The following is a 24,433-nucleotide window of genomic DNA, read 5'->3' as shown; positions in this document are numbered from 1 at the left end:
GTAGCTGAGCACAATTGTTGCATGGTTTTGTCCTTGCAGAGGAGGCATTACTGGAGTTAAAGGCACTGAAAAGAGTTTAAATGCTAATTTAAATTTTGGAATTCTGATTTAAGGGAGTTAATGAATGTTGTGGCTTGCTTACCTGCAAGTGTTTGAACCATACATATTTTCTAGAAAGAATATCGATATAAAGTAGGTTCCAGCTCAACTGTGAGTTGATTATCAGATGTTAGGAGTTTGCAGTGGGATGGGTTAGCTATATTTCTGTTTCCTGAAACATGCTTAGTTGCAGTATGCATTATTAACTGAGTCAATCCAAATGCTTTTGAAAGTTGTGCTATATGCATTAACCACTGTGCATGCAACAGAAAGTGTCCCAAATTAACATAACTAATCAAGATAAATTGCAGAATATTTTCTCAAATTGAAGAGAAAAGCAAGTCAGGAATCAGATGTCTTGATTATCCAAGTGTAGTAGAGGGAATGAGAGGGGCCTGCAAGACTGACTTACCATCAGAGAACAGGAGCCCCCTGGTCTTATAAACAAGGTCTGTAGAAGGAAGGGGCAGCACAGACTATGCTGTGAGCAGCATCCACTCTGTGTAAGCAAGAAGGCTCTGCAGAGGAACACTAAAGCCAGATGTATCAGGGGAGCCACAGTTGTAAAGAATTCACAGCTCAATCTGCCTACAGGGAAATGAGAGTTAGATGTTAATGGCATACAAGAAAGACTTGAGGATTTTGAATGTATACTCAGGCAGGGAAGATACCATTTTGAATATTTGCTGGGATTCATCTTTCATCTTTACTACCCTTGCGGCAGCTATTTCATACAGAATATATTCACACTGTAAAGTTACTGCACTGTTCCCAGGAGCAGGGTTTTCCTGTTTTCTTCTATATAGATTAAGAGGTAAAAGAAATACGAAGAGGGAGAAGGAGATCACCACACATAGCACTCGAGTATGGTGAGCAGTAAGAGTTGCTGAGAAGAGGCAGTTTTCTAGAACAGCATTGCTTAGGCCTGAAGGTTGTGAGAGGACAGGAGAAATGGGTGTGGAGCCCTGCAGGACAGAGAGGATTTCTAGTAGCACCTTCCCAGCACATGTATTTTAATAATTCCCTTGTATCCAAAGTCACTTGAAAAATGGAAGGGGAGAGGAACCAACCATCCACAGGATACACTTGGGTTTGCACTGGGCTTGTGAAGGTAATCTCCCTGTGTTGGACTGGCAATGCAGGGCAAATGTGTTGCTTTCTTGTGGATGAAGCCAAGCCAGAGACACACTCGTGAAGTGTGTTCCATGTGACTCAGGCCACCAGTAGGGATACAAAGGGATGAACTGGGTGCAAGACCAAGTCCTTGATGAGCTTTTAGCAGGCTGACACTACAGCCTTGAGTGCCTCACCCCTGTTAACAGGGCTGTGTTCATGCTGCAGCTCACACTCTCCTCTGGGAAAAAAAAAATGTGACTGAACAGTTTTGCCAACTCACTTGTTTAACTGTGAATACTCCTGCTCAGTTACAAGAAGGGTTTTGGAGATAGCACTACAGGCACAGGACAACACACAGCAAAGTCAGGAAGCGCCTTGGAACACAAATTAATCATGCCTCCTCAAAAGATACTGTGGAGAGAATGGGGTAAGCAGCCAAAAGATAGGTATTGATCCTGTTACTACTTAATCCAAGAATGCAATTTAGTGAAGTAGAAAAGCTTTGATATGGACTTGCAAGTCCCTTCCTTTCCAGGATGCTCAGCACTGTTGCATCCCTCTGCAATAGAGAGAGATGGTATCCCAGGTGTCAGTGCTGGTGCTGGTTACTCCTGACTCTAGGCCACACCTGTAGTCACCAGCAACCCTTACCTTTGTGTGTATGTGCAGCCTATACCTCCCTGAGCCAGCTGGACAGCAAGGAGGTGATTATAACCTGTTTGCGTGCTCACCTGCTGACCTGGTAGGACCTCATGCAAAGTAACATCTCTGATGACACAGTTGTACATCTAAGTGGATCCCAGGATGAAAAGGTGATTCCTGAGTTGCTTTTCTAAGAATTTTGGAAAACTTGAGTCCTCCAAAGCCCAGCAGAAGCCCCACCTAGTTTATGAAGGCCTTCACCCACTCATCAGTGGTTCCTACATACACCAGCTGCAGGATGGTCTTGCCTAACACAGAGTGGTTACTGGGAAGGAGCTGGAGATAATAAGGCTCTGTGGGACAACAGTTGTTCTCAAATACAGATACAATGTCATCTAATTACTGTGAGCTGGTGCTACAAGTTTGCAGTTGAGGGCCCAGCTGTACCTCTGAATGCAAAAGCCCTGGCTCTGCCCAGGTGATCTCATATCCCAAAGAGGATGTGGTCTGTCCAGGCTGGGCTTGTCTCCTGCTACAGCTGCATAAGTAAGCCTGCCAAACTGCAAGTTAGGTGGGGACTCAGTTGGGAAACACCATGATAAATTAAGAGGGACATTCAGCCTGGCCACTGCACCAGGAAAGGAGCCTTGTTCTACACGTGCTGCCTTTTAAAGGGAATGGTGGCAGGGCAGTGGCACAATTCCATCATCTGAAAAGGACCAAGTTTAGCATGGCCCAGCTCAAAGGACTGAGAGGTAGCAGTTGGCATAGGGATTCAGACCAAGGCTACTCCAGGTGAAGTCCCAGAACACCCAGAGTGTCACCTTCTCAACGCCAGCTACTTTACTCTGTTAAATCACTCTTGCACCAGTCCACTTGCTAAAGTGGATGTAACCACAGTTAAGTGGTTCTGTGACCAAACTGGGATTAAGTTGGGGCAGCCTTTTGACAGCAAATTCAGCTAGCATGAGTCAGGCCCTTACTGCAAGTTACCAGCTTTTCAAAGCTTATAGCTAGATTGCAAAGAGGATGAACACTACCAAAGAAGTTACTCAGCATTCAGCTTTTATTTACAAGATGTCTCAAGATGTATACAGCAAGATTTGCTGAACCTGCTGGAGGATGTTCAGAATTTCATAGGTAAAACAGATGCAACAGCAGCACCTAATGACTAGTGCAGTTTTGTAGACTATGTCTGAGGAAAATATTGTGTCAGTTATAGGAGAAATGATAGAGATCCTGTTTGACAGCCATGAGTAAGCCAGGAACTCCTCGTCTACCCCCAAGTCTTGAAGAAAACACCACACTGGGAATGGCATCTTTGGAGGCTGGGTGAGGGGAAGGGATGGTTCTAAGCAGATGTGCATCTTGGAGACTCCAAATTCTGGTGTAGCAATCCTGACCAACTGGAAAGGAAAGGACATCAGAATTCAACATCACACAAAAAACACTGTACACAGCTCTACAAGATTATCGCAAAAGCGGAAGGTCTATGGGGAAAAAACCCTGACCATTTCTACACACATTAGAGGCAAAGCGCTTATCAATACTTCACAAAACAGAAATTGTACACTGAACACTGCAAAAGTGGGAAAAATGTGTATTTTCTATTAGGCAATAAAAGGTAAGACAAAATCAGTGTTTAGAGTGCTTTCCTCATTACCAAGCCAAAAAAAGGGGAGAAAAACTCACTGTCAAATTAACTTGAATGCTTCTCGTTATTCTGTTATGTATTGACAAATCCAAGGAGAGATCACTGTGTTTACAGTGACGCTGTGAAACTTGGCATTACTTTGCTTCATTTATTGGTACCTTTCCTCCCCCAACCCCAAGTAAAATCAAATAATTTCAGACTGTAGCCAAGTGTATTCAAAATGAACCTGAGCAGTACAGACAGTTTACAAGGAGTTATGTTTACACACCAATGCTTCAGTTCATCACCACACTACCCACTTAAGCACCGAATAAACATACACATGGTCTTTAGTCTCTATCACCAAGTCTCCCATTTATACATTGTTTTGCCGAGTTTCAAAATCAAGTGTTTTCTACTCTACTGTAGAGACACACTGTGGGAAGGATAATGAAACTTTTGCAGGAAACAGCAGATAAAGCCATTAAGCGCCATGCAGGAGCGATGACAGTAGGTTTGCATCCATGACATTATTTCTTAATTTTCATAGTATACTACAGTATGTCTAAGGCTAAGTTTCTTCTGAATTTTAAAGAATTAACACCTTTATAGCTTTCAACAGCTGTAATGTAATAAATGTTCCTCAGGTGTAAGAAAATCACTGCCACGCACTCTACAAGTAGAAGGGAAAAAAGTCAACCTACCTGCTGTAAGAAGTCCTTCCTCCTCATTTACATGCAAAGGGAGAACAGCGTATTCATTGTGATGACCTTTGTACTGCTTCACACACTTTGCTGTTCTCAGGTCCCACAGTTTTATCTGCATGTTGAAGTAATTGTTTGAAAGAGGATATATTGACAAAGCAGAGGGCACTTGATGGTTGATAAGTCGATCTGGAAGAGGACTCATATGGGACTACCACCCAGTTCCATACTAACCCCCAAAGAACAGGCACCCACCCTTGGGACTGGGATAAGCACCTGTCAATGCCCAGGTACTAAAAGGAGCAGAATACTGTGCGCCAAACCCATACCTTTCCAGCCATATCTGCTGCCATAAGATAATGTTCAGCCTCAAGAAGGCGAATGGATGTAACTGCTGAGTCATGGAAGAGACGAATTGCTTTCCAGCTCTGGCCCTTTCGGCTGCGTTGACGCACATCAATGCTGAAAATCTCACCTGAACGGCAGCCGTTGTACAGCATTGGGGTCTGGAAGAATCCAAGAGACAGAACATCTGAAAGGATCTTACAAGTTACACAGACAGAAGCTATGTCAAGCTTTCAGACTCCCTGGTGCAGTCATCAAATTATTTTATTAACATAGGAATTAAGAACCAGAGTTTTTAATATACACTGCAACATTTTTTGGCCAACTCATTAGTTCCATTCAAACCTGAACTATTTACTTTAGCTGTAGAAGTTCTGCTAGGTAAGTAGGAACGTAGTGTAACATAATACCAAAACAGGAAAGGGAATGCTCATATTCTGATTTCACTCTTCTCACTAAATCTGTGAACAAGTCCATTAGTACTACATAGGGATCTTTTCCTTCTTGATAGAGACAATACATTGAGCGTTAACAAAATGAGGTCATTTGCCAAAACCAAACCAATCGTACAACGCGTTATTCCTGTGCTTTTTATACTTCCTTCATTTCCTTTTTACCTCTGTACAATTAACAAAAATCACCCCTGTCGCCACAGAGTTGGAAATCAGTTAATCTTTTTTTGTTGCTATTCAATTGTGTGCAAGCATCAGACCACAGGAGCTCTGTTGTGGAACAGCTGCCAACAGTACCTGCAATCACAGCCTTGCACACAGCGTGATGAGTCCCACCACAAACAGAACAAAACGCCCACTGATGAGGCAGCGCTCTGCTCGGTTCTTCTCACCTGGGTGGCAAACTGTTGTGCCAATACATCGCTACTGGTTCCAAATGTCTGTCGATGCCCTGTCACTACATTGGTCACAAGAACTCGTCGTGTCAGGCCTAAGGAAGACAGATTATGTTTGTTTAGCTGTAATTTGGGTAGCAGCAGGAAAATTAATGCAAGAAGTCTTTCCCACTGAGAGAGAAGGGTTTGCTAGCCTGGCAGATCACCTGTGCTGAAGCAGTTGTCTGCTTGGGGATTCAGGCACCAAGCACAGGACCAGGCAGTGGATATCTTGAAGCTGCACAGCATTCCAGGTCGATCTCCTATGAGAGAGGAGCAACACATGATGAGTCCATAAAAAGTTAGGACAGGATGATAACTCAGAAAGCTTCTTTGGATTTCCATATTTCTTTTAACATTTCAATCTGAAGAAGAGAAAATGTTGCCCAGTTAGTGCCCCTGTGCTACCCAAGAGACAGGAAACAAAACTGGGACTTCAAGACTGTAAGCTGAAAACTTAAAGAGTTTATACAGATAAGTGATTGTGAGAGATTGTGGAATTTTTTCAGTAGTCAGAGGACTGACCGTGGCAGGAAAAAGAAAAATAACACTTGCCTTACAGCACTAAGTAAGCCATTTTTTAAATATGAGTGAGCTAGAAACACAAAACATTGACTTTATAAACTATAGGTTAGCCAAAGCCTAAGCCGTAAGTGCTTTGCCTGCCTATTCAGGGAAAAAAAAAAAAAAAAAAAAAAAAAAAAAAAGATCGAGTAACAATACCCTAGATTTGATTCTTTCTCATGTAGCTCCTGTACAAAGTCCAGTAACTGACATACATTTTAAGCCCTCAGTTTTCACTTCCTTCATGGCACATTCACCATGACCATACATATGTCAAACAGCACAACATGGTTTTAGACTGGTTAAGTTCTACTTTGCTCCCCGCATCTACTTAGCAAGGGTCCCTCAAAACAACAATTTAGGAGTGAAGTAAGTCAAGGAACTTGGAAATACCGAAAACAGTCCATAGGAAATACTAGACAGGAGGACATCGGTGGAACTTGGGTCATCTGATTATAGTGAAGGGCTTAAACTGTTCTACCGAGCAATTGGGCAGGCTGGCCTAGTAGCCATCCATCTTCAGTGACTCTTCAGTTCATGATAACACTATGCATATTTTTTTTTAATGGCTGCATAAATAGCATGACACCAAAAATTTAAAATAAGTCTAACACCTATCTATCACAGATTTCCTCAGTGTGAACTTAACTCTTCATATCTGAATGGAAACTGGGGTAGAAGACTGTAATGTGTGACTTGAAGAAGCATGGTTCTGACATCTATCAAGAAAATCCAATCAATAAAGTCCTGCCTCCAAGAACACTGAGCAAACAAATATATAAAGATACAGCTACAGCCAGACTTAAGACACAGGGTTCTCCAAATCAGTCGTACTTACACACAACTGAGCATGAGCTTGCACAGGGAGCTTTGTGCTTAGACATTTACCAGCTTTCCACTTTGGATTAATCCACTGAACATACTTGAGTAGCTACTATGAGAAAGGATTCTGCAATGATTCTAGATAGTCTATAAGGAAATTTGAATACTTCTTGTGTGCAGCTTCTGAGCATTACTTACAGGCCAAGCTACTCCTGAGAAATCTCAAATGTTTACTTTACAAGCGAGGTGGTGTCCTGCCAAAAATCAAGTACTACATCAGCAGCAGCTAAAAATAAACTAGTGCTTTGAATACTGCTTGCTAATTAATTCTTAAGGCAAGTTCTTTCATCTGTTCACTTCTTAAACTGTTTCAGAGTAAGTTTTACAAGAACACAACAGTCTCACCAGCGAGTGAAGAAACGTGTGGAAATAACCTTTCCTTTGTGTTCTTTTCATACCCTAATTGCTATCAAAAATTGAAGAAAACAAACAACAAACACACCCTACCTGGGTTAGTGCTGCTGAACAATGATGCTGGAAGCAGACTAGCACAGCCTGGTGTTTCTGCAATTCCCATGAGACACAGCTTGCTGAAGTGAGTTAAGGAAAACAAAGATTTCTCCCTAGAATGTAACATTCTGCGGAACAGTTATAGCTAAAAGCAATATACTCTGACACAGTCACAGCTCACAATATTTTCCCTTTGAGACCTTTGATGTGCCTTACAGTTTACAATAAATTCTTGACTTTTCATTTGTTTCATAGTAAAGAGCTAGAAAGAACTCTAATTCTTCTTTGTGTATTTTCACTACCAGAAACACAAGATAAGGGGAATACTAAGGCATCTTTCTGGCAATAGAGAAAAAAAAATGCCTGGCCTACCTGGATCATTCTTTTAATCTTTACACTGCATTAATATACATCTGTTTTTCATGGAGATAAGCTGGAGAAAGGTGTGCACACATGAGGGAAGTGGGGAAGAACCACTTTAGATTATATTAAAATACTTTCTAAAGATTATACTAGGTATAAATAGGATTTGAAAGCTGCACTTCAAGTTCAGCGGGGTAAATCTGTGACATCATGAGAGGAAAGCACAAAATAACCAAATGATCCCAAACTCCTGACCATCTGTGAGGAAGCCCGATGAACTCCTGCCACCTTCTGGATCAGTCCTGAATTGCTTGGCTTTTCCCATGATCCATTACATACATTTCCATATAATTTCCTCTCTTTTGGCAATTTAACAGCACATCTGTTGCCTGCCATCTCCCACATTAAAATCCCCTTTCTTCCTCTCTTCTCACCTTGCCCCAACCAATATGGGATGGTTTACAACGGAAACCAACCAGCCTCCTTTCAAAGAGGTCCACTTCAAAGACAAAGTTTGTTGTTCTCTGTTGTTCTTTTGAACCAGGCAATTTCTAAACATCAAATCATTGTGAATACAGCATCTAAGTTATTAATGAAGTGGGAAGCCTCCAGGGCAGGAAACATGGTCTTTCACCTACTATTACACTGGAACAATTTTACATGTATCTCTAACAGAACTATACATCTGTCGCACTAGCTCAAACATCCTTCAATTTTTATAACTTTCTGTTATAAGAAAACTTAATTTCTGGGGCAGCTACATGAAAGGTCTTCCTGGAAATTAGTCGTTCTGTGCAGCATGATGCAGACTTGTGAAAGCTGAAGTGAAATTTCGCTTTTTTTCTTTTAAAGGATATAAAACATGAGAATCTGGATGAGTCAATGATGCCCAGCACACAGAATTCACCTTCAGACACAAAAAGACATATTATTTTTGTGATCTCTTATTCAATTCATGAAAGGGTATTTCCATGCAAAGATGACATAAAACTACGCACTGGGCAAACTTCCTCAACCCACTAAATAGCCCGGTAACGGGACATGATCATTTTAGCCTCATACTCCTCTTAGATGGGGAGACAGAGCAGCATTGAGAAGTCTGTCCAAACATGGACTGAAGCACCAAGCACATCCTATTATTTAAAGATCATCATTAAAGAATCTGAGCATGAAGAAGCTACGAAAGCTTGTTTTAAATATGCTTCATGTCTAAGGATAAAAACATTTTCACAAAATTATTTTTAAGAAAGAAGCATGCAAATCTTAGTAGTTTCTGGACCTCAGCATGAGTTTTGTCATCTATGGCCAAGTGCTACTCTGAAGTAAGAACTATCCTTGGAAGCTGGTACTGCTACATAGTCGTCTGCTCTAATTGCACCATGACATTCCTGAGAACTAACACAGGTACTGAGGACTTTCAGAAACAAGTTTACTGTGATTCTGCCTTGATCCAAGCTTCACATTGCTAGCTTCTTCCATTCTTTCCTCCTAATCCCTCCCCCAACCGTAATGCATTTCCACCTTTGCCTCCCAAGAAACAGCGTTCTGAGAATGCAACAACCAAAGGAAGCAGGAACAGAACACGGTACTTTGCGGTTTGTGAAGTAGAGGTTGTCATACATCTCCACAGTGAGAGACTCCTTCCCCAAACCACTGAGGTTGATGATACCGTATTTACATCCTCCATGCTCTACATCATTCACAGTGAATATCCGTTCACAAGCAACATCTGCCTGTAAAATAAAAGCTTTCTGGTCACACTTACTGGAAACTTACAGGAAAAAACAGCTTGAGGGAGCTGCATTAGGTCTAAAATGAAACAACACATTCATTCTGATCCCTTTAACGTCATCCGTTTTCTATTAATCTCTGAAAACAGTGGCTTATTCCTTTTTATAAGCAAGCACAGAAAAAACACAAGTAAGAAAAGGATTTAGTTCTTGAGTAGCAACAAATACTCTTTCCAGTTATATCAGTTGTACACACTGACTCTGGCTGATTAGTAAGCACAGACTGGTATTGGCAGAAGGCTCAAACCAAAAATGTAAACCTTATCAAAAGGACGTGGAATTCTCCTGCTATTGGAGCAAAAAGGTTGGTGCTACATTTCAACTTTTTTTTAAATGACACTAAGTTTCTGATTCCCTTCTGGCTTCGGCTACCTATGCACTGCTCTGTTTACAAGGCCAGGAGCTGGTCCTGGAGAGCTGCCTCCATACATTATGAAAGACATTTGCTCCAGAGAACTCTCCTGCACATGCAGTACCATCAAAACCAGTAGAAACTGCCTTCAGATGATGAGATACAAAATGATTACTGGTGTTTACATAGATTCCCTGGACCACAGACTCTTCCACTCCCAAAATTCTTCTCTTCCATTTATTTCTTTCTCTTAATCCTCCCAGCCCCGCACTATCCACTCAACTCCTGTTTATTTCCCGAAGAACATGTTGATCTGCTTTAAAAAAAAAAAAAAATCACCACTTTCATATCCAACCTTGTCATAATTTTCCTTTCTAGGAAAGGAACGGTGTCTTCCTGTTTAAAATTACTGAGCGCAGATTTTGAGAACAGACAGAACACAAATAACACATCTTTGAAAACAAAATTTGACCTACGGGATTTGATTAGAAGATCCCTAATTTTCACTGAAGGTGGGTTCTCTTTATCCTAAAGACTTAACAGTTCTCATAACATACCACAATTATTTTAAAGTTGTTGGTTCCAGCAACTGAGGAATCTGGACTGTGAATTTCTATCTTCCTCCTCTGCATGCAGTTCACTTTTAGTTCATGCACCAACCTGGAAAAGCAGGGTGGGTGAAAGAATTCAGGTAAGCCTACACTTAAAAGAACAAAAAATTAAAAGATTTCTGGATAGAAATCCAGTCACAGAAGACAAAATGCCTGAACAACTAGCATGCTGCAGTTTCACTTATATAACCCATAAATATGTGCATCTTCCACATTTATGGAAGTTCATCCTTTATTTCATGCCCCAGCATATCTTCTGTAGCAGAAAATACAACACAGCAAGTCACTAGCTTGCATTCTGCATTGTTACTGAATCTGAGCTATCTTAGCTATTCTAACAGGGGGCAAGGGGAACACTGATGTCAGTTGAAGAGCATTCATCCAAAGAAAAGCTGCACTGTATTCATAAAGCACAATGTGGCAAAGCAGTGTATATATATAAAAAAAAAAGTTATAAACTCCATTTATCTGAAATTGGAACGCCTTCATTTGAATTCTCATCACTTTAGTAATCTGACTATAAAATAATTATTTTTTTATTTTAAGTAATATGTTCCGTCCTAAGTGGAATGTGAAGAAATGCAAAACCTGACAGGAACAGTCGCAGTAACAGCAGAAATTGATATTGCAAACAGAAGACAAATCACTGAACCTGCAATAACTTGTGGAGCTGAGCAAACCCAGCTGCCGTTTCTGGAACAGTACAGATGAGTTCAGTCCAGCCCTTGTTGTTTTCTGGAAGATAATAACATGAAGGAGTACTCAATTATTTGCTTGTTTACAATTCAAACGCAGCTGTGGGTCTTAGATGTTCAGGATATTTAGCTAACTTTTTCCTATAGCCTACATACCTTAAAACTTTCAGAACATCTATAAAACACATTTCAGCACTATCTCCCTGGTCTACTACAGTAAGTAGACAATAATATATTAGTGTGAGATGTGGGGTGCTTCTATAAATACAAAAACTAGAGGAAAAAAACCCCAAACAAAACAAAAAACAACATCCATTGTTTTTACTTGGCATAGTCAACAGTACCACCCAGAGGTGTGAAGTCACCTTCTGGTTTCACTATATAAACTTAATTTTTTATTTTACAGCAAAATTCTCTATCGCAAAGAGACTTCTATTAACTATGCAGTCTTACTGCTGCATTAAACTACTTTTCCATTCATAATTTTCTTTAAATTTCACACAAACACTTTCTGGGAAGACCAAAGGATAGAGTACTTTGCAGAGTTACGGAGTAAGAAATCATTTTGATAAAATGCTCAGAAAAAGCCAGCATTTAAGAGTCAAAATGTTCTTATCTGGGAGCCTAATTCAGATGTCTGATTCAATAGCCAGATTTTGAGAAGAGATGTATATCCACAGTTTCCATTAACAACAGCATGGCCAGCAGCTTTTTGGTATCTATGAAACCAAAACTGTTCATGGAAACAGCTAAAATAACTAAAACAAACCAAACAAACAGACATAAAAAACCACCACAAAACCAACAACAACAACAACCCAGCAGCAGGACTTTCACAGTAAAGACTGAAGAGCTCAAAATATGGTTGAAGTGAGAACTTCATTACCCAAGGAGAAAAAATACTGCTTGCTTCTTCCAAATGACAGCATGTTTAAGCTGATCTGTGATTTGTAAATTTATAAGTCATGGTTTTGTAATTAAAAAACATCCTTGTTCGGTATTTTACCCAGAATATAGATGTGCAGCATCTGCATTAACTCAGCTGCAACACTTTATGATGAGAACCATTCAGGCTTTCCAGGCAAAACATACAACATGCCTTGATTTTACCTGTACAAAAAAATTCTCTACGACAAAGCTGTTTCTACAAAATATCATTAGTATTGTTTCTTCAGCGTCCACGAAAATGATCAATACATTTATTAAGCATGTGGAAAACTTAAAGTCAAGACCTCACTTTGCTGATTCAAGGCAGGCGTTTAAAACCTGGTGTCCAATGTCCTCACTCAAGGGCAACTGTTGGACAATCCGCAATTCTGAGCACAGTTCCTGTCTCTTTACAAATTTGTTTGTAATGACTCACTTTCATTCCTGTGTGGAACAGCCAAACAAAAGGCATCGAGTACTCTAAATTCTCAGCAAAAATAAATTTTCACTTCTTCAGACAGCTTAGGGAACTCTACCACAGTCAGAATTTAAAGGCTTATTATCTGTCCTGGGCCTGAGCACAATAAAGCTTAATTGCAATCTTTTTCAAAATGTACCTTCTTTTGTTTTTCTTCCTCTTCTAAGAGTCTCAGTCTTTTGCATTCCATTGCCTTGTACTGAATGCTCTCCTTGGTGAGTGGGTTGTAGTTATTATGTCCAGGCAGCAGGCGAAAATAGCGGTTCTTTTCTGAGTCATAGTAAAATCCTGGCAGTTCTTGGGAAAAAAAAAAAAAAAAGTGGCAAAATCAGATGGATAACTAAGTTTGTTTATTGCTTTTTGACATCCCACATCTTCATGGGAATGTCAGTCATGAGACTCAAAGCTCTTGCTCCCAGCAGGTCCCAAGCATGATACATAAAGTAGGAACAGATGACAGCCACTTCAGGGGAAAAAAAAAAAAAAAAAAGGTATTTAGTTTTCAAATGCAGTATTGTTACACAGGTACAGAAGGGGTGCCACTACTGACCAAGATCAAATTCAGACAGATCACAGAAGCAAAGAAAGGTTTTGCTGCAGGACAAAAATGACCTTTCTTCATAAGTCAATCAAGAGGGGACACTCTTCATTAAAAGACTAAGTAGGGCAGTCCCAAACTGGGGAAAAAAAAAAAAAAGAACAAAGTATCACCCAAACCAAAATAAAGTGATTCACTTCCCAGAACAAGCCACTTTTTCTTCAACACATAGGAGAGATTTAGATACAATCAAGAGTACATTTGGACAATACACAGAGGCTTCTTCCAAAGATAAATTGGGATGAGAGAAACATTGAATTTGAGTGCTTCACTGCCTTGGGTAAATTCACAGAGGCAGACAAGTAAAATACTTCGACAGATTCATAATGGTACATTGTCTCAAGACAAAGGATTTTATTCAGAAGAGGTGAGTGTCAATTTCTTCATTTCAAGAGTTTGTATTTAAACCTTTATCTACTACTAGAAACTGCATTTGAAGTAACCCCTTTTTGCTGCTGCTTACAATTCAGCTCCTTGTCATCATCTTTCATGTTTCAGCTTAGCAACAAGTGACCAAGATTTATTCAGGTCAACAAAAATATAGTCAGTGAATGAATCAGTAAGCACACTGCATTTAGTATACGGAATCTAATCACACAGCAATAACTGTTTGGCATCTCCTAACATGCTCACAACGTCTTAAGCACAAAAGAGTGCTATAAAAAAAGGTCTCTCTAAACTTCGGCTTCGTCTGTTGTTAGGAGGTTATAAAGTCAATGGTGTTTCAGGACGCTCCTGTTGTGGAGACATGTACGTTCCCACAGGCTTCACTTCTGCTAGGGTTGTTTAATGATTCAGGAAACCAGAATGTGAACGAAACGTGTTTCTCAATAGCTCTGGTACTGCATGAAGTCTGATTTCACCAGTCAACTCCCTGATAATGAACAAACATTTAGCCAGAGCATATTATTTCTTACAGACTATAAAATACACTGATGGCATAAAAATATATTATTTTTCTCCCCCCAACCCCATGAAGTGGTGGATTGTTGTTTCTTTTAAAAGGCTGAATAACTGAATGCAAGTTATCCATTTTTATATGCTCTCTTATTTTCTTTGCTTATTTTATGTTTACATTGAAAGATGTATTTCATAACATCTTCAGAACATATGAGAAAAGAAACAAAGTTCATCTTCTTCCCAAAGCAATGCTTCTGAAGGGACAGACAGAATTCTGTTTTTTCATTTTTTATCAGCTTGGCTAAGCACACAAGTTTTCACACAAAAGAAGCACTTGTGTGCCTGAAAGTGCATCCTCACTACATCTTTTTATATCACCTGATGTTACTTTTCTCTACAAACTTCACTGCTTTTATCCTTCCTGTAACATCATACTATTAACACAGCTGCTACTACTTTTTAATACAGCCAGCATATAGAGACTGATTTTTGACCCATAAACATGGTCTCTTACCTGGTACTACAGAGTCCTGTGTTAAACTGGATGAAGAAAGATCTCTGCTGCTAGGGCCCGCAGTCACTGTGGTCTGTGGTTCCTCCTGTTCCAGCCTAGAAAAATAGCATTGCCTTCAAGACAGGTTCACAATTGTCCTACACATCTTTCCTACAAAGAATCTAAAAAGCAGCTTGTTACTGACATTAATGGAGTATTGTACAATTTTGCAGGGCTGTGATAAGCACACAGTGCATATCACCATACACTAAACTATGAAAATGAAAGAGTAAAAATATTCAGCTTTAAAACCTCTCAAGAACATTAGAGATACCAACATCTTGAACATCTTAATTACTTGCTATAACATTAGGGGTAGCTGCTGATTCTGCAAATGCTGTTAAGGCTTTTCAGCAAAATATTAATTCTAGGCATTTTACCATAGCCCTCGATTAAAAGAAAAGTCTTTTTGATGAGCAAATTCCACAGGTATGCTTTCTGAATCACTCATACAACTCTCACTTTAAGACAGGTATTATTACATGCCATCTTAAAAGCATTAGGCCAAGATGTTTTGCAAAAGTCATAATTTATTGAAAACAAAATGACAAATAAATTCTAGGTGAATACCAGCTCTATTGCTATTTGATTATACAATTTTGAAAATAGTTAATGAACAAAACTGATCTACAAGGGGAAAAACACCCCACATCAAGACAAAGCACTTCAATTTAAAGCTTTTAAATAAAATCCTTTAAATTCTATACTCACTGCATTAGGGCCCATTTGAATTTCTAACTTTTCTTACAAAAATACAACTAATGGGTCAATTAATATATATATGTGCATGTGTCTCTTTCTCCAAAAATATTTAAAATAAATACTTAGAGCACTAAAACAAAGGATTTGCCTCTTTTATTCCTGCAAGAAGCACTAAAAAAAGAACATGGGAAAGAAAGAGAGCCATAAAAAATAGCTCAAACACAGAGAAGTTCTAAAGTTTTAAATGTACTTTTCTGAAATAATCAGTTTTCAAGGCAGTGGATTATTCCCGAGACCTTATTTCATTTTCCTAATCTGCTAGATGTGGTATTATTACCACATTACTTAACATGCTTTCAAACTTTCAGGAAGATCCTTTAATGACAAGTTTTACACTAGTAAACACTATGGCATAAAGTAAATGGGCAGATGGAATGGAGGACTTAAAAACATTTTTCTTCCCTAAAGTATCTTTACTTATTGATGAACTGTTTATGGATAACCTGGCACACTTGAAAGGACTAGGTCATGGAACCACATCTCACTTTAACATCAATATACAGCTGTTAACATGTGATAAATTTCCAGATATCAATGCAATTTCAGTCCCACTAGGGATGACAGATATACCAAAAGTACTGTGTGCAGTTCTAGATGGTCACCATTCTACAAATTCAATTAGGCATAACATCCAACGCTTAACCCATGCTATGTATAGAGCTGCATTGACTTGCCTTTCGGTACAGTTACCGTCATTGGGCCTCCTGCAGTGATAGGGATGGCAGCTGTGCTTGCAATTGCTCCGTCCATGCTTTTCTTTGCCTCTCCAGTAATTTCTTTTCATTTCTACCTATAAAGCAAACACATACATTTGCTTCAATGCTACTTGCATGGAACAGTCCAACACACGGTAGTGCCTTAACACAACCTCTTTTCAAACAGTTTCAAATAGCTTCGCAGTGGCCTAGAGAACAAAACCAAGGAGGCCCACTGAAAAACACAACCAACAATTTACTTCTAAAGAGAAACACTTTCAGGTTCAAACGATATCAGATTTAAAGCCAGGCAGAGCAGCACCACCGGCCTTCTGAAGCGGGGCACGGTGCTGCTCCTCCTGCACGCAGCACTGACGAGGAGCGCAGGCCGAGCCAGCGCTGCCGCCGAGAGCAACCGGGTGCCGGCAGCCACCGGTGTCCCAGCGCCACCCGCGCCCTTCCAGCCGCGGGCTCTCGCAACACAGGCACAAATCGAAGCGACCAACGGCGGCCTGCCCGCCCCCCGTCCCGGCCCCGGGCACCGCGCCGCTCCCGCGGGGCCACGACGGGACTAGCGGCCGACCGGCGGCAGCCTGCCGGAGAGGCCGCCACTCCACACGGCAGCCGGGCCGGACCCGCGGGCCGACACCCCCGGCCACGGCTTCGTAAGCGACCGGGCGCGCGGAACGCCCGCACTACAGGCGCTTCCTCGCTCCTGCCGACTTCACTGCGGGGCCGGGGCCGGGACCAGCTCCGCAGCCCGCCCCACCGCCCTGAAGCCAAAAGCCGCTGGGGCAGAGACGCGAACCCACCAGACGTTCCCCCACAGCTCCTCTGGGCCACCCGTCCCTCAGAGACACCGTCCCCTGTGCCGGGTCTCGCCGCTTCCACCCTGCCGCCCAAGCTCCGCCCGCGCCTCGATAGGCGCGTCTGATTGGCTCTGTCCCGCTGCGGCCGCTTGACGGACGGCTCACTCACCAAATAGCAGAGGGCTAAGCTGGCGCGTGCGCCTCGCGGAGCGGGTTGGGCCGGGCGGGCAGTGGTGGCCGCAGGGCAGGGTGCGTGGGAGTGCGGCAGCGCAGGCGTGTCGGGATGGAGTTTTTGGCAGAAAGGCGGCGTTTATCGCGGTGGAGAGGGCAGAGAAGTGGCGGCCTCCAGGCGGCCGCGGGCCACGAGTGCGTGGGGAGCTTCTGAGGGGGCTGCCGGTCAGCGCTTCGGGCGCGCTTCTGTGTGAGGGGCAGCCTCGGTCCCGCTTGTGCGGAGAGGAGGCCCTGGGTGAGGGGGTGAACGGGCAGGTCCCGCTGCTGCTGATCATTGTGCGGGGCGCCGGGGACGGGATTGCCGAGCAGCGCGGACGAGGAGGCTGGACCGTGGTGGGGAAGAGGCGGGGAGGGTTGAGCTCTGTGAGAGGAGAGGCTTGGGCTCCTCAGTACAAGAAACACGCTGAGGTGCTGGAGAGAGTTCAGAGGAGGGTGATGAAGCTGGTGAGGGGTCTGGAGGACAGGTCCTCTGAGGAGCGGCTGAGGGAACTGGGGCTGTTTGGCCTGAATAAAAGGAGGCTGAGGGGAGACCTGATCGCTGTCTACAACTACTTGAAAGGAGGTTGTAGCATGGAGGGTGTTGGTCTCTTCTGCCAAATAGCAAGTGATAGGACAAGGGGAAATGGCCTCAAATTGTACTGGCAAGGTTTAGATAGGATATTAGGAAAAATTTCTTCACAGAAAAGGTTGTCAGGCACTGGAACGGGCCGCCCAGGGAAGTGGTGGAGTCGCCATCCCTGGAGGTGTCTAATAGATGTGGTGCTTAGGGACATGGTTTAAAGGTGGACTTGGCAGTGTTAGGTTAATCGTTGGATTCAATGATCTTAAGGGCCTTTCCAACCAACATTATTCTATGAAGGCAGTGGATTTGCAGGGCATGGTGGGGGAAGGAGACAGAGATGTGTGTTTCTGAGGGATGGGCATACTGAAAGGGTGCTGCTGCTTCCTTCTCTGGATTTCTAGTTGGTTGAAGGCTGTCCTTTGGCTTTGGGGAGCTCGAAGCTCTCACAATCTCTCTAAATTCGTCAAGAATTTAGAATAGAGAGTGGAGGCTCTAAAGTGGCCCTGCTAGCTGAGACCTCTTGATGCTTAAAGATTTTTTTAGTGTTGTGCTGTTGGGCAATAAACAGATGAGTGATATTGAGGCATTAGTACTAGGATAGCTTTGGGAAGCATGCAGCAAATGGACGAGTTGGGAGAAAAAATCTCGAGGCTGCAGGAGTCAGTAGCAGGAAGAGCTCAGCACTTCTCAGTTGATCAGCACAAGCTGAAAGAGCAACAAAAGGATGTAGGGGTAACTACCATCCCTTTTGCAGTTGTTGTAAGAAAATGCCTCTCTTAATCTTTTGCTAAAGGTGTCCTTAAGCTGGTTTTGTGTAGTGGCCTTCCTTCCCCCCTTCTAGCTTATACAGCATCTAGGAGTTAAAAAATTAAAACCAGTATGGTAAAAATGTTTATTCCCCTAATGGATGATGGAGGTTATGGCAAAACATGAGCAATAGTTCACAAAAAATGTGAAAAAACAAAGTTTCAGCTTTTTTCCTTCCAAAAAGTTAGGTTTGGGTTGTTGTTGGTGTTTTTTATTGTTGTCACTTTAATATTTTTAAATTTAAAAAAATGGGAAAATAGGCAGTGAATTTTTATTTGTTCATTTGAATGTTTAGATTTGCACAAGTTTGCTCCATACACTTGGCAGAAGAGTAATTTGGGGGTTATATTCTGTTATTCTGTTTCACACTCACTTGGTCTGTGTTATAAGGTCAAAATGCGTAGACTTAAAAATAGCCCAGGAAAGTATGCCTTTAGGGATATGAACAGCTGGATAATTCACCTGCAGTTTGTATAGTTTGTGAGCTTTATTTCTGTTTCTTTACGAGGCAGACAAAAAGCATGATCTTATTCTAAGCCATTTTTCATTGATTAGGCCTGTTTCTCTCTGTGATTTAGTGATACAGATCTTTAGCTTCCACAAGATAATTTTGAATTTTAATATGGTAACAGAAGAACAGTAGAACTAACTGCCTATAGAAAACTGCATCAGCAGCCCTTTCTGTGAACTGTTTAAATTGTTAATACTGTCACTGTTGTAGACTGGATTCCAAATGATATATATGGTATTGGTACTTGATAATCTCTATGTAAATTTGATGCGGATGTACATATGGACAGGATTCTAGGCAATGTTTTTTTCCTGTTGTTTGCTGGCTCATGGTTAGTAATTCAGAATGTCTAATATTTTACAAGTAATATTATACTCTGATTCTTTCATTGGCTTTGCTTCATCATTTTAATTTCTGATGCCAGTGAGCAATATTTCAGGTTCGGTAACCAATATGCTGTTTGTAAGCTGCGGATTTGACTCCACAGAAATAAAATTACCATTGGGGAAGTAGTGTGTTAAATGGTTTGTTTTCTCAGTTGTATTGCATATACTCATTATGGAAATTCGTAGACTAGAATAGACTGGAAGATATTTCAGAAGCTGATGTTTTTCCATGTATATATGCATGTATTTAAATAAAATATACAAATGTGTAAATAAAATACATACCCCACCCCTACTGTGTTCCATAGCAATTGTTTGTCTAAACTCTTCTTAAAGCCTTTTGGTTTGGTTTATTCTGATTATTTTATTCTATCTCTCGCTGAAAGATTTTCTGATGTGTTACCTGAAAGCATATTGCTGCAATTTAAAACCATTACTGCTATTGCTTCTGCCTTCTGTGGATACAGAAAACAATTGATTATTGTTTACCTTACTTTTACTTATCTACTTTACCTTATTTATTATTGTATTGCCTTACTTTCTACAGTCATATTACATATTTGAAAATTGTTAATGCTGTCCCACTTCATTCTTTTTCTCTAGATTAAAGAGTGGCTAAAGAATGCCAATTTACTCAAGTATTGCAGATGACAACTTCCAGCTTTAGTCATTCTTGCTTCCTTTGTGAACGCTTTCCATGGGGAACGCACGCATGTACGTCTTTTCCAACCTAAACAATTCTATGATTCCATGAGCAATGTTAACTTCCATTAAGCTTACGGTTGGATGGGATGGGGGAGTTTCAGTTTGAGAACTGCGATGCAATCAGTTGTTTTCAGTCTGGTTTGTGGAACTGGCTGTGTGCCTGGGCTGGTCACAATTGAATGCTGCTCTTTTCAGGCCGGTTCTTGGACTGGTGAAGGCCATGCTGACCTGCAGAATGCACTCTGCTATCAAGTCATGTCCTTCATTTGCTCTGTTTTTCTACTTATTTAACTTTAGGGACTGGATTTATACCTGTGTAGTTCATTAAATACATATGTTCAGGCTATATTTACTTTGTTAGTTCAATTTAAAATACAACTGTAAATTTCATTAAAACATTCTGTAAAGACCAGACTTAGTGAATAACATTAGAATTTATGATTTGTACATAGGCTTAGGATTGTTGCAGTTTAGTGAGTTGCTTTTCAGCTGAATTGCAGTACCTGAACCTGTGTTCATTCTTAGCGGTCACATCCAAAACCTAAAATTAGTTTGCTTAAACTCTTTTTGTGCTGAGGCTTAATCTGTGTATTTTACCTCATGCTTGTTGAGGACTAAAACTCTGCATTCTGCCAGCTGAAGTGTAGCTGACACAAGGCAACTCATTAAGCTTGGGTAAATGGAAGGTGTACCTGGGCCTGTGAATTACCCTGGGCTTGTCCAAGGTGGTCAGAAGCAGGATTTTCATAGGAGGATTTTTCACAGTAAAATTTGTCCTTGTTCTAATGCCACTGAAATCAAAGCAATTGCATTAAAAGCCTATTTAACTTTGCATGCTTACTCTTTGCATGATGAGCTACAGTTGTCCTGCAATAATAGTGTCAAAGCTTTTAGGTGGTTTTGAATGTGAAAGTTGCTCTTTGACTTTCTGTCTTAGTTCTCAGAATATTCTGCTGTCCCGAAGGCCAGCTCTGCTGTTGATGCCAAAAATTGCTTCTGGGTTCGCCTGCACCAGGTTACAGAGGAAGGAATAAGCTGCTGCAGCATTTAAGGAGTTAAGGTGATGAATTATCACAGTTCGTATAATGATCAGTAACTTGATGCGTTTATTCTGTATGTGTGTGGGTTTGCTTTTTCTGGGTTGGTTTGTTTGTTTGTTGGGGTTTTTTTTTGTTTGTTTTAAATCTGGAGCTCCCAAAGCAGTTCTGGTGGTCTTGGAGATGCAGCTGCCTTCAGGATCTGCTGGGTGGCGTAAATAGGGGAACAGACCTGATCCGCCCCAGGAGAGGGCAGTACTGCACTGGCACAAACCCGCCGTCTCTTGGCTCTGTAGGGTATTTCTTTTGGATCTCTTTTGTTCCAGGTATCGAATTCCTATAAAAATCAATTTAAAAAGCAGAAGTACATCAACGAATCCCTTTGCAACACTACTTGAAGTGTATTTATTTGTATTTATAGCTCTAAGGTCCAGGGGCAGTGATGTTAAACTTCTCCAAATAAGAAATTGAAGCCTTTTTCTCCTGATGTATCAGCTTTGTCTATGCTGCAGGTCGGATGTCATGAAAAAGCCTGAAAAGTCTGCAAATGAAACTGAAATTTCATAGTTTATATCATTGCATTAGTTAAGAGCTTTTTAAAAATCTAGTACTTCTGACTGTTGATATGGCAAGGAATGCTTGTATGCTAATAAGCAACTCCTGGAAATTTTGTGTTAGGTTCTGCATAAATCAGGTCTTAGTATTTTAGTGTAAGTTTTTTTTGTTTGTTTGTTGTTTAAGTTATCAGTTGATATAAATCCAAATTGTGCTCTGAGACTATGTCTCTGAGACTCTTCCTTTCAAGTATCCTTAGCAATAAGAAGTATTCTGGTCAAAACTTGTCTTTTCTTCAGTACTGCTGTTCTTAATGGAAGTGTTCAGATATAATTTACTGAATAGTCTGCTGATTAATGAATTACTCTTTTTTTTTTTTTTTTTTTTTCTGTGGGATCAAAAGGAATAAAATGTCTCAACAATTTGCATGTAAAACTTACCAGAATTAAGTCCCATTTTAAAATTGTGGTGCTTAGGACGTTTTCACTAACAGGCAATAATGAAGATATTTAGGTTACACTTGGTGGCACTTGTGGAGGGACTCTGTGGCTCCCGATTATAATCAGAGAACTGAGGGCAGAATATGCAGGTGTAAGTGGATGCCAACAATTTACCTGGTTTGTGCATTGGTAGAAATGGAGCTGTGGTGTTATGAGTGTGTCCTAGTTGCATCTGGGATAGAGTTAATTTTCTTTCTAGTAGTTGTGTTTTGGATTTTGTAGGAGAAGAACGTTGATAATACACTGATGTTTTAGTTGTTACTGGGTTGTCAAGGACTTTTTTGGTTTCCTGTGCTCTACCAGGTACACAAGAAGCTGGGAGGGGGCACAGCCAGGACAGCTGACCCAAGCTGATCAAAGGGGTGTTCCATACCATGTGACATCACGCTCTATATAAACTGGAGTTGGCTGGGGGGCAAATACCCTTTCTCAGGAACAAACAGGTTATTTGTGCCATGGGTGGTGAGGAATTGCATGTGTATCACTTGTTTTGTGTATTCTATTATATTATTTTATCTTCCTTTGCTGTCCTATTCAACTGTCTTTTTCTCAGCCCACAAATTTTACTTATTTTTATTCTCCTCCCCATCCCACTTTGGGCATGGGTGGTATGGCTGATGGTGAGCAAATGTTTGCATGGTCCTAGTTGCTAGCTGAGGTTAAACCACAGCAAGGCCTCATTAGGTAGGCTGGCGCATTCCAGGAGATAGTCTGTTAAAAATCCATCTCTGAGTCCTTCCACTTGTCATCGTCTGCTCTCCCCCATGGGAGGCACAGATGAGTGGGCTGCATTTGCTCCCTTAATGTCTGCACACCACTGCATTGCTGCTGGCCACTTGGAGCTGACTGGAGGAAACAAAACAAACAACATCACAGAATCACAGAATGTTAGGGATTGGAAGGGACCTCAAAAGATCATCTAGTCCAATCCCCCTGCCAGAGCAGGAACACCTAGATGAGGTTACACAGGAAGGCGTCCAGGCAGGTTTTGAATGTCTTCAGAGAAGGAGACTCCACAACCTCCCTAGGCAGCCTGTTCCACTGTTCTGTCACCCTCACTGTGAAGAAGTTTCTTCTCATATTTAAGTGGAACCTCTTGTGTTCCAGTTTATACCCATTGCCCCTTGTCTTATCATTGGTTGTCACCAAGAAGAGCCTGGCTTCATCCTCATGACACTCACCCTTTACATATTTATAACCATTAATGAGGTCACCCCCCAGTCTCCTCTTCTCCAAGCTAAAGAGACCCAGCTCCCTCAACTTTTCCTCATAAGGGAGATGCTCCACTCCCTTCAGCATCTTTGTTGGCCTGTATTGGACTCTCTCCAGCAGTTCCCTGTCCTTGTGGAACTGAGGGGCCCAGAACTGGACGCAATATTCTAGATGTGGTCTCACCAGGGCAGAGTAGAGGGGAAGGAGAACCTCTCTGGACCTACTAACCACCCCCCTTCTAATACACCCTAGGATGCCGTTGGCCTTCCTGGCCACAAGGGCACAGTGCTGGCTCATGGTCATCTTGCTGTCCACCAGGACCCCCAGGTCCCTTTCCCCTACACTGCTCTCTAACGGGTTGTTCCACAACTTATACTGGAACCTGGCGTTGTTCCTGCCCAGATGCAAGACTCTACACTTGCCCTTGTTATATTTCATTAAATTTTTCCCCACCCAACTCTCCAGCCTGTCCAGGTCTCACTGGATGGCAGCACAGCCTTCTGGCGTGTCAGCCACTCCTCCCAGCTTGGTGTCATCAGCAAACTTACTGGCAGTACACTCTAGTCCCTCATCCAAGTAGTTGATGAATATATTGAATAGTACTGGTTCCAATACTGACTCTTGAGGCACTCCACTAGATACAGGCCTCCAACTGGACTCTGCCCCATTGACCACAACTCTCTGGGTTCTTTCCTTCAGCCAGTTCACAGTCAACCTCGCTATGTGATCATCCAGTCCACACTTCCTCAGTTTAGCAGCAAAACAAAACAAAAAAAAACCCAAATCCTATTAGACTTCAATGGAGCAGTTGCAGGGAGACTCCTGATCCATGTTGCAGCAGCCCCTTTGTTGATAATTTTAGTACTTTTGTGAAATCCTTTTTGCTAAAAAGTCGTGTCTACAGATGGTAAAATGATCTGTCAGACAGGTAGGGATGGTAACGAGACTTTACACTGCCGGAACATGGAACTGGACCTTATATTCCTTGCAGAGCTGTTGTAGAGTAGAATATCCTGGTGGTGTGGTCTTTGAAGAAGCCTGCGTTGAATAATGCTGCCCTGCCTCTTCACAGG

At 41.6% G+C, this 24,433-nt stretch overlaps 1 protein-coding gene across 3 annotated transcripts; it reads right to left on the bottom strand.

The window, feature by feature from the left end:
* Positions 1 to 145: 145 nt before the first annotated feature.
* On the bottom strand, positions 146 to 16,947 carry DCAF4 (DDB1 and CUL4 associated factor 4). 3 transcript variants are annotated; one of them, XM_082058250.1, is made up of 14 exons: positions 16,858 to 16,947; positions 16,025 to 16,140; positions 14,550 to 14,644; positions 12,677 to 12,834; positions 11,090 to 11,172; positions 10,384 to 10,486; positions 9,274 to 9,417; positions 8,542 to 8,591; positions 7,319 to 7,398; positions 5,593 to 5,688; positions 5,384 to 5,481; positions 4,524 to 4,700; positions 4,195 to 4,309; positions 147 to 3,263 (listed from the first exon to the last, which is right to left on the bottom strand). In XM_082058250.1, the coding sequence occupies exons 2-14, from the start codon at positions 16,132 to 16,134 to the stop codon at positions 3,070 to 3,072; spliced, it is 1,503 nt and encodes a 500-aa protein (XP_081914376.1). In that variant the 5' UTR covers positions 16,135 to 16,140; positions 16,858 to 16,947; the 3' UTR covers positions 147 to 3,069. The 3 variants fall into 3 exon arrangements, with proteins under 3 accessions (XP_081914377.1, XP_081914376.1, XP_081914378.1); XM_082058251.1 differs by lacking the exon at positions 16,858 to 16,947 and having other exon boundaries at positions 146 to 3,263; positions 16,021 to 16,141; XM_082058252.1 differs by lacking the exon at positions 147 to 3,263 and having other exon boundaries at positions 4,246 to 4,383.
* Between the last annotated feature and the right edge of the window lie 7,486 nt (positions 16,948 to 24,433).

Source organism: Streptopelia decaocto (assembly GCF_964273445.1).
Source record: "Streptopelia decaocto genome assembly, chromosome: 7".
Lineage (NCBI taxonomy): Eukaryota > Metazoa > Chordata > Aves > Columbiformes > Columbidae > Streptopelia > Streptopelia decaocto.
The sequence above is the reverse complement of the archived record's forward strand: the minus strand, read 5'-3'. Positions and strand labels throughout refer to the sequence as shown.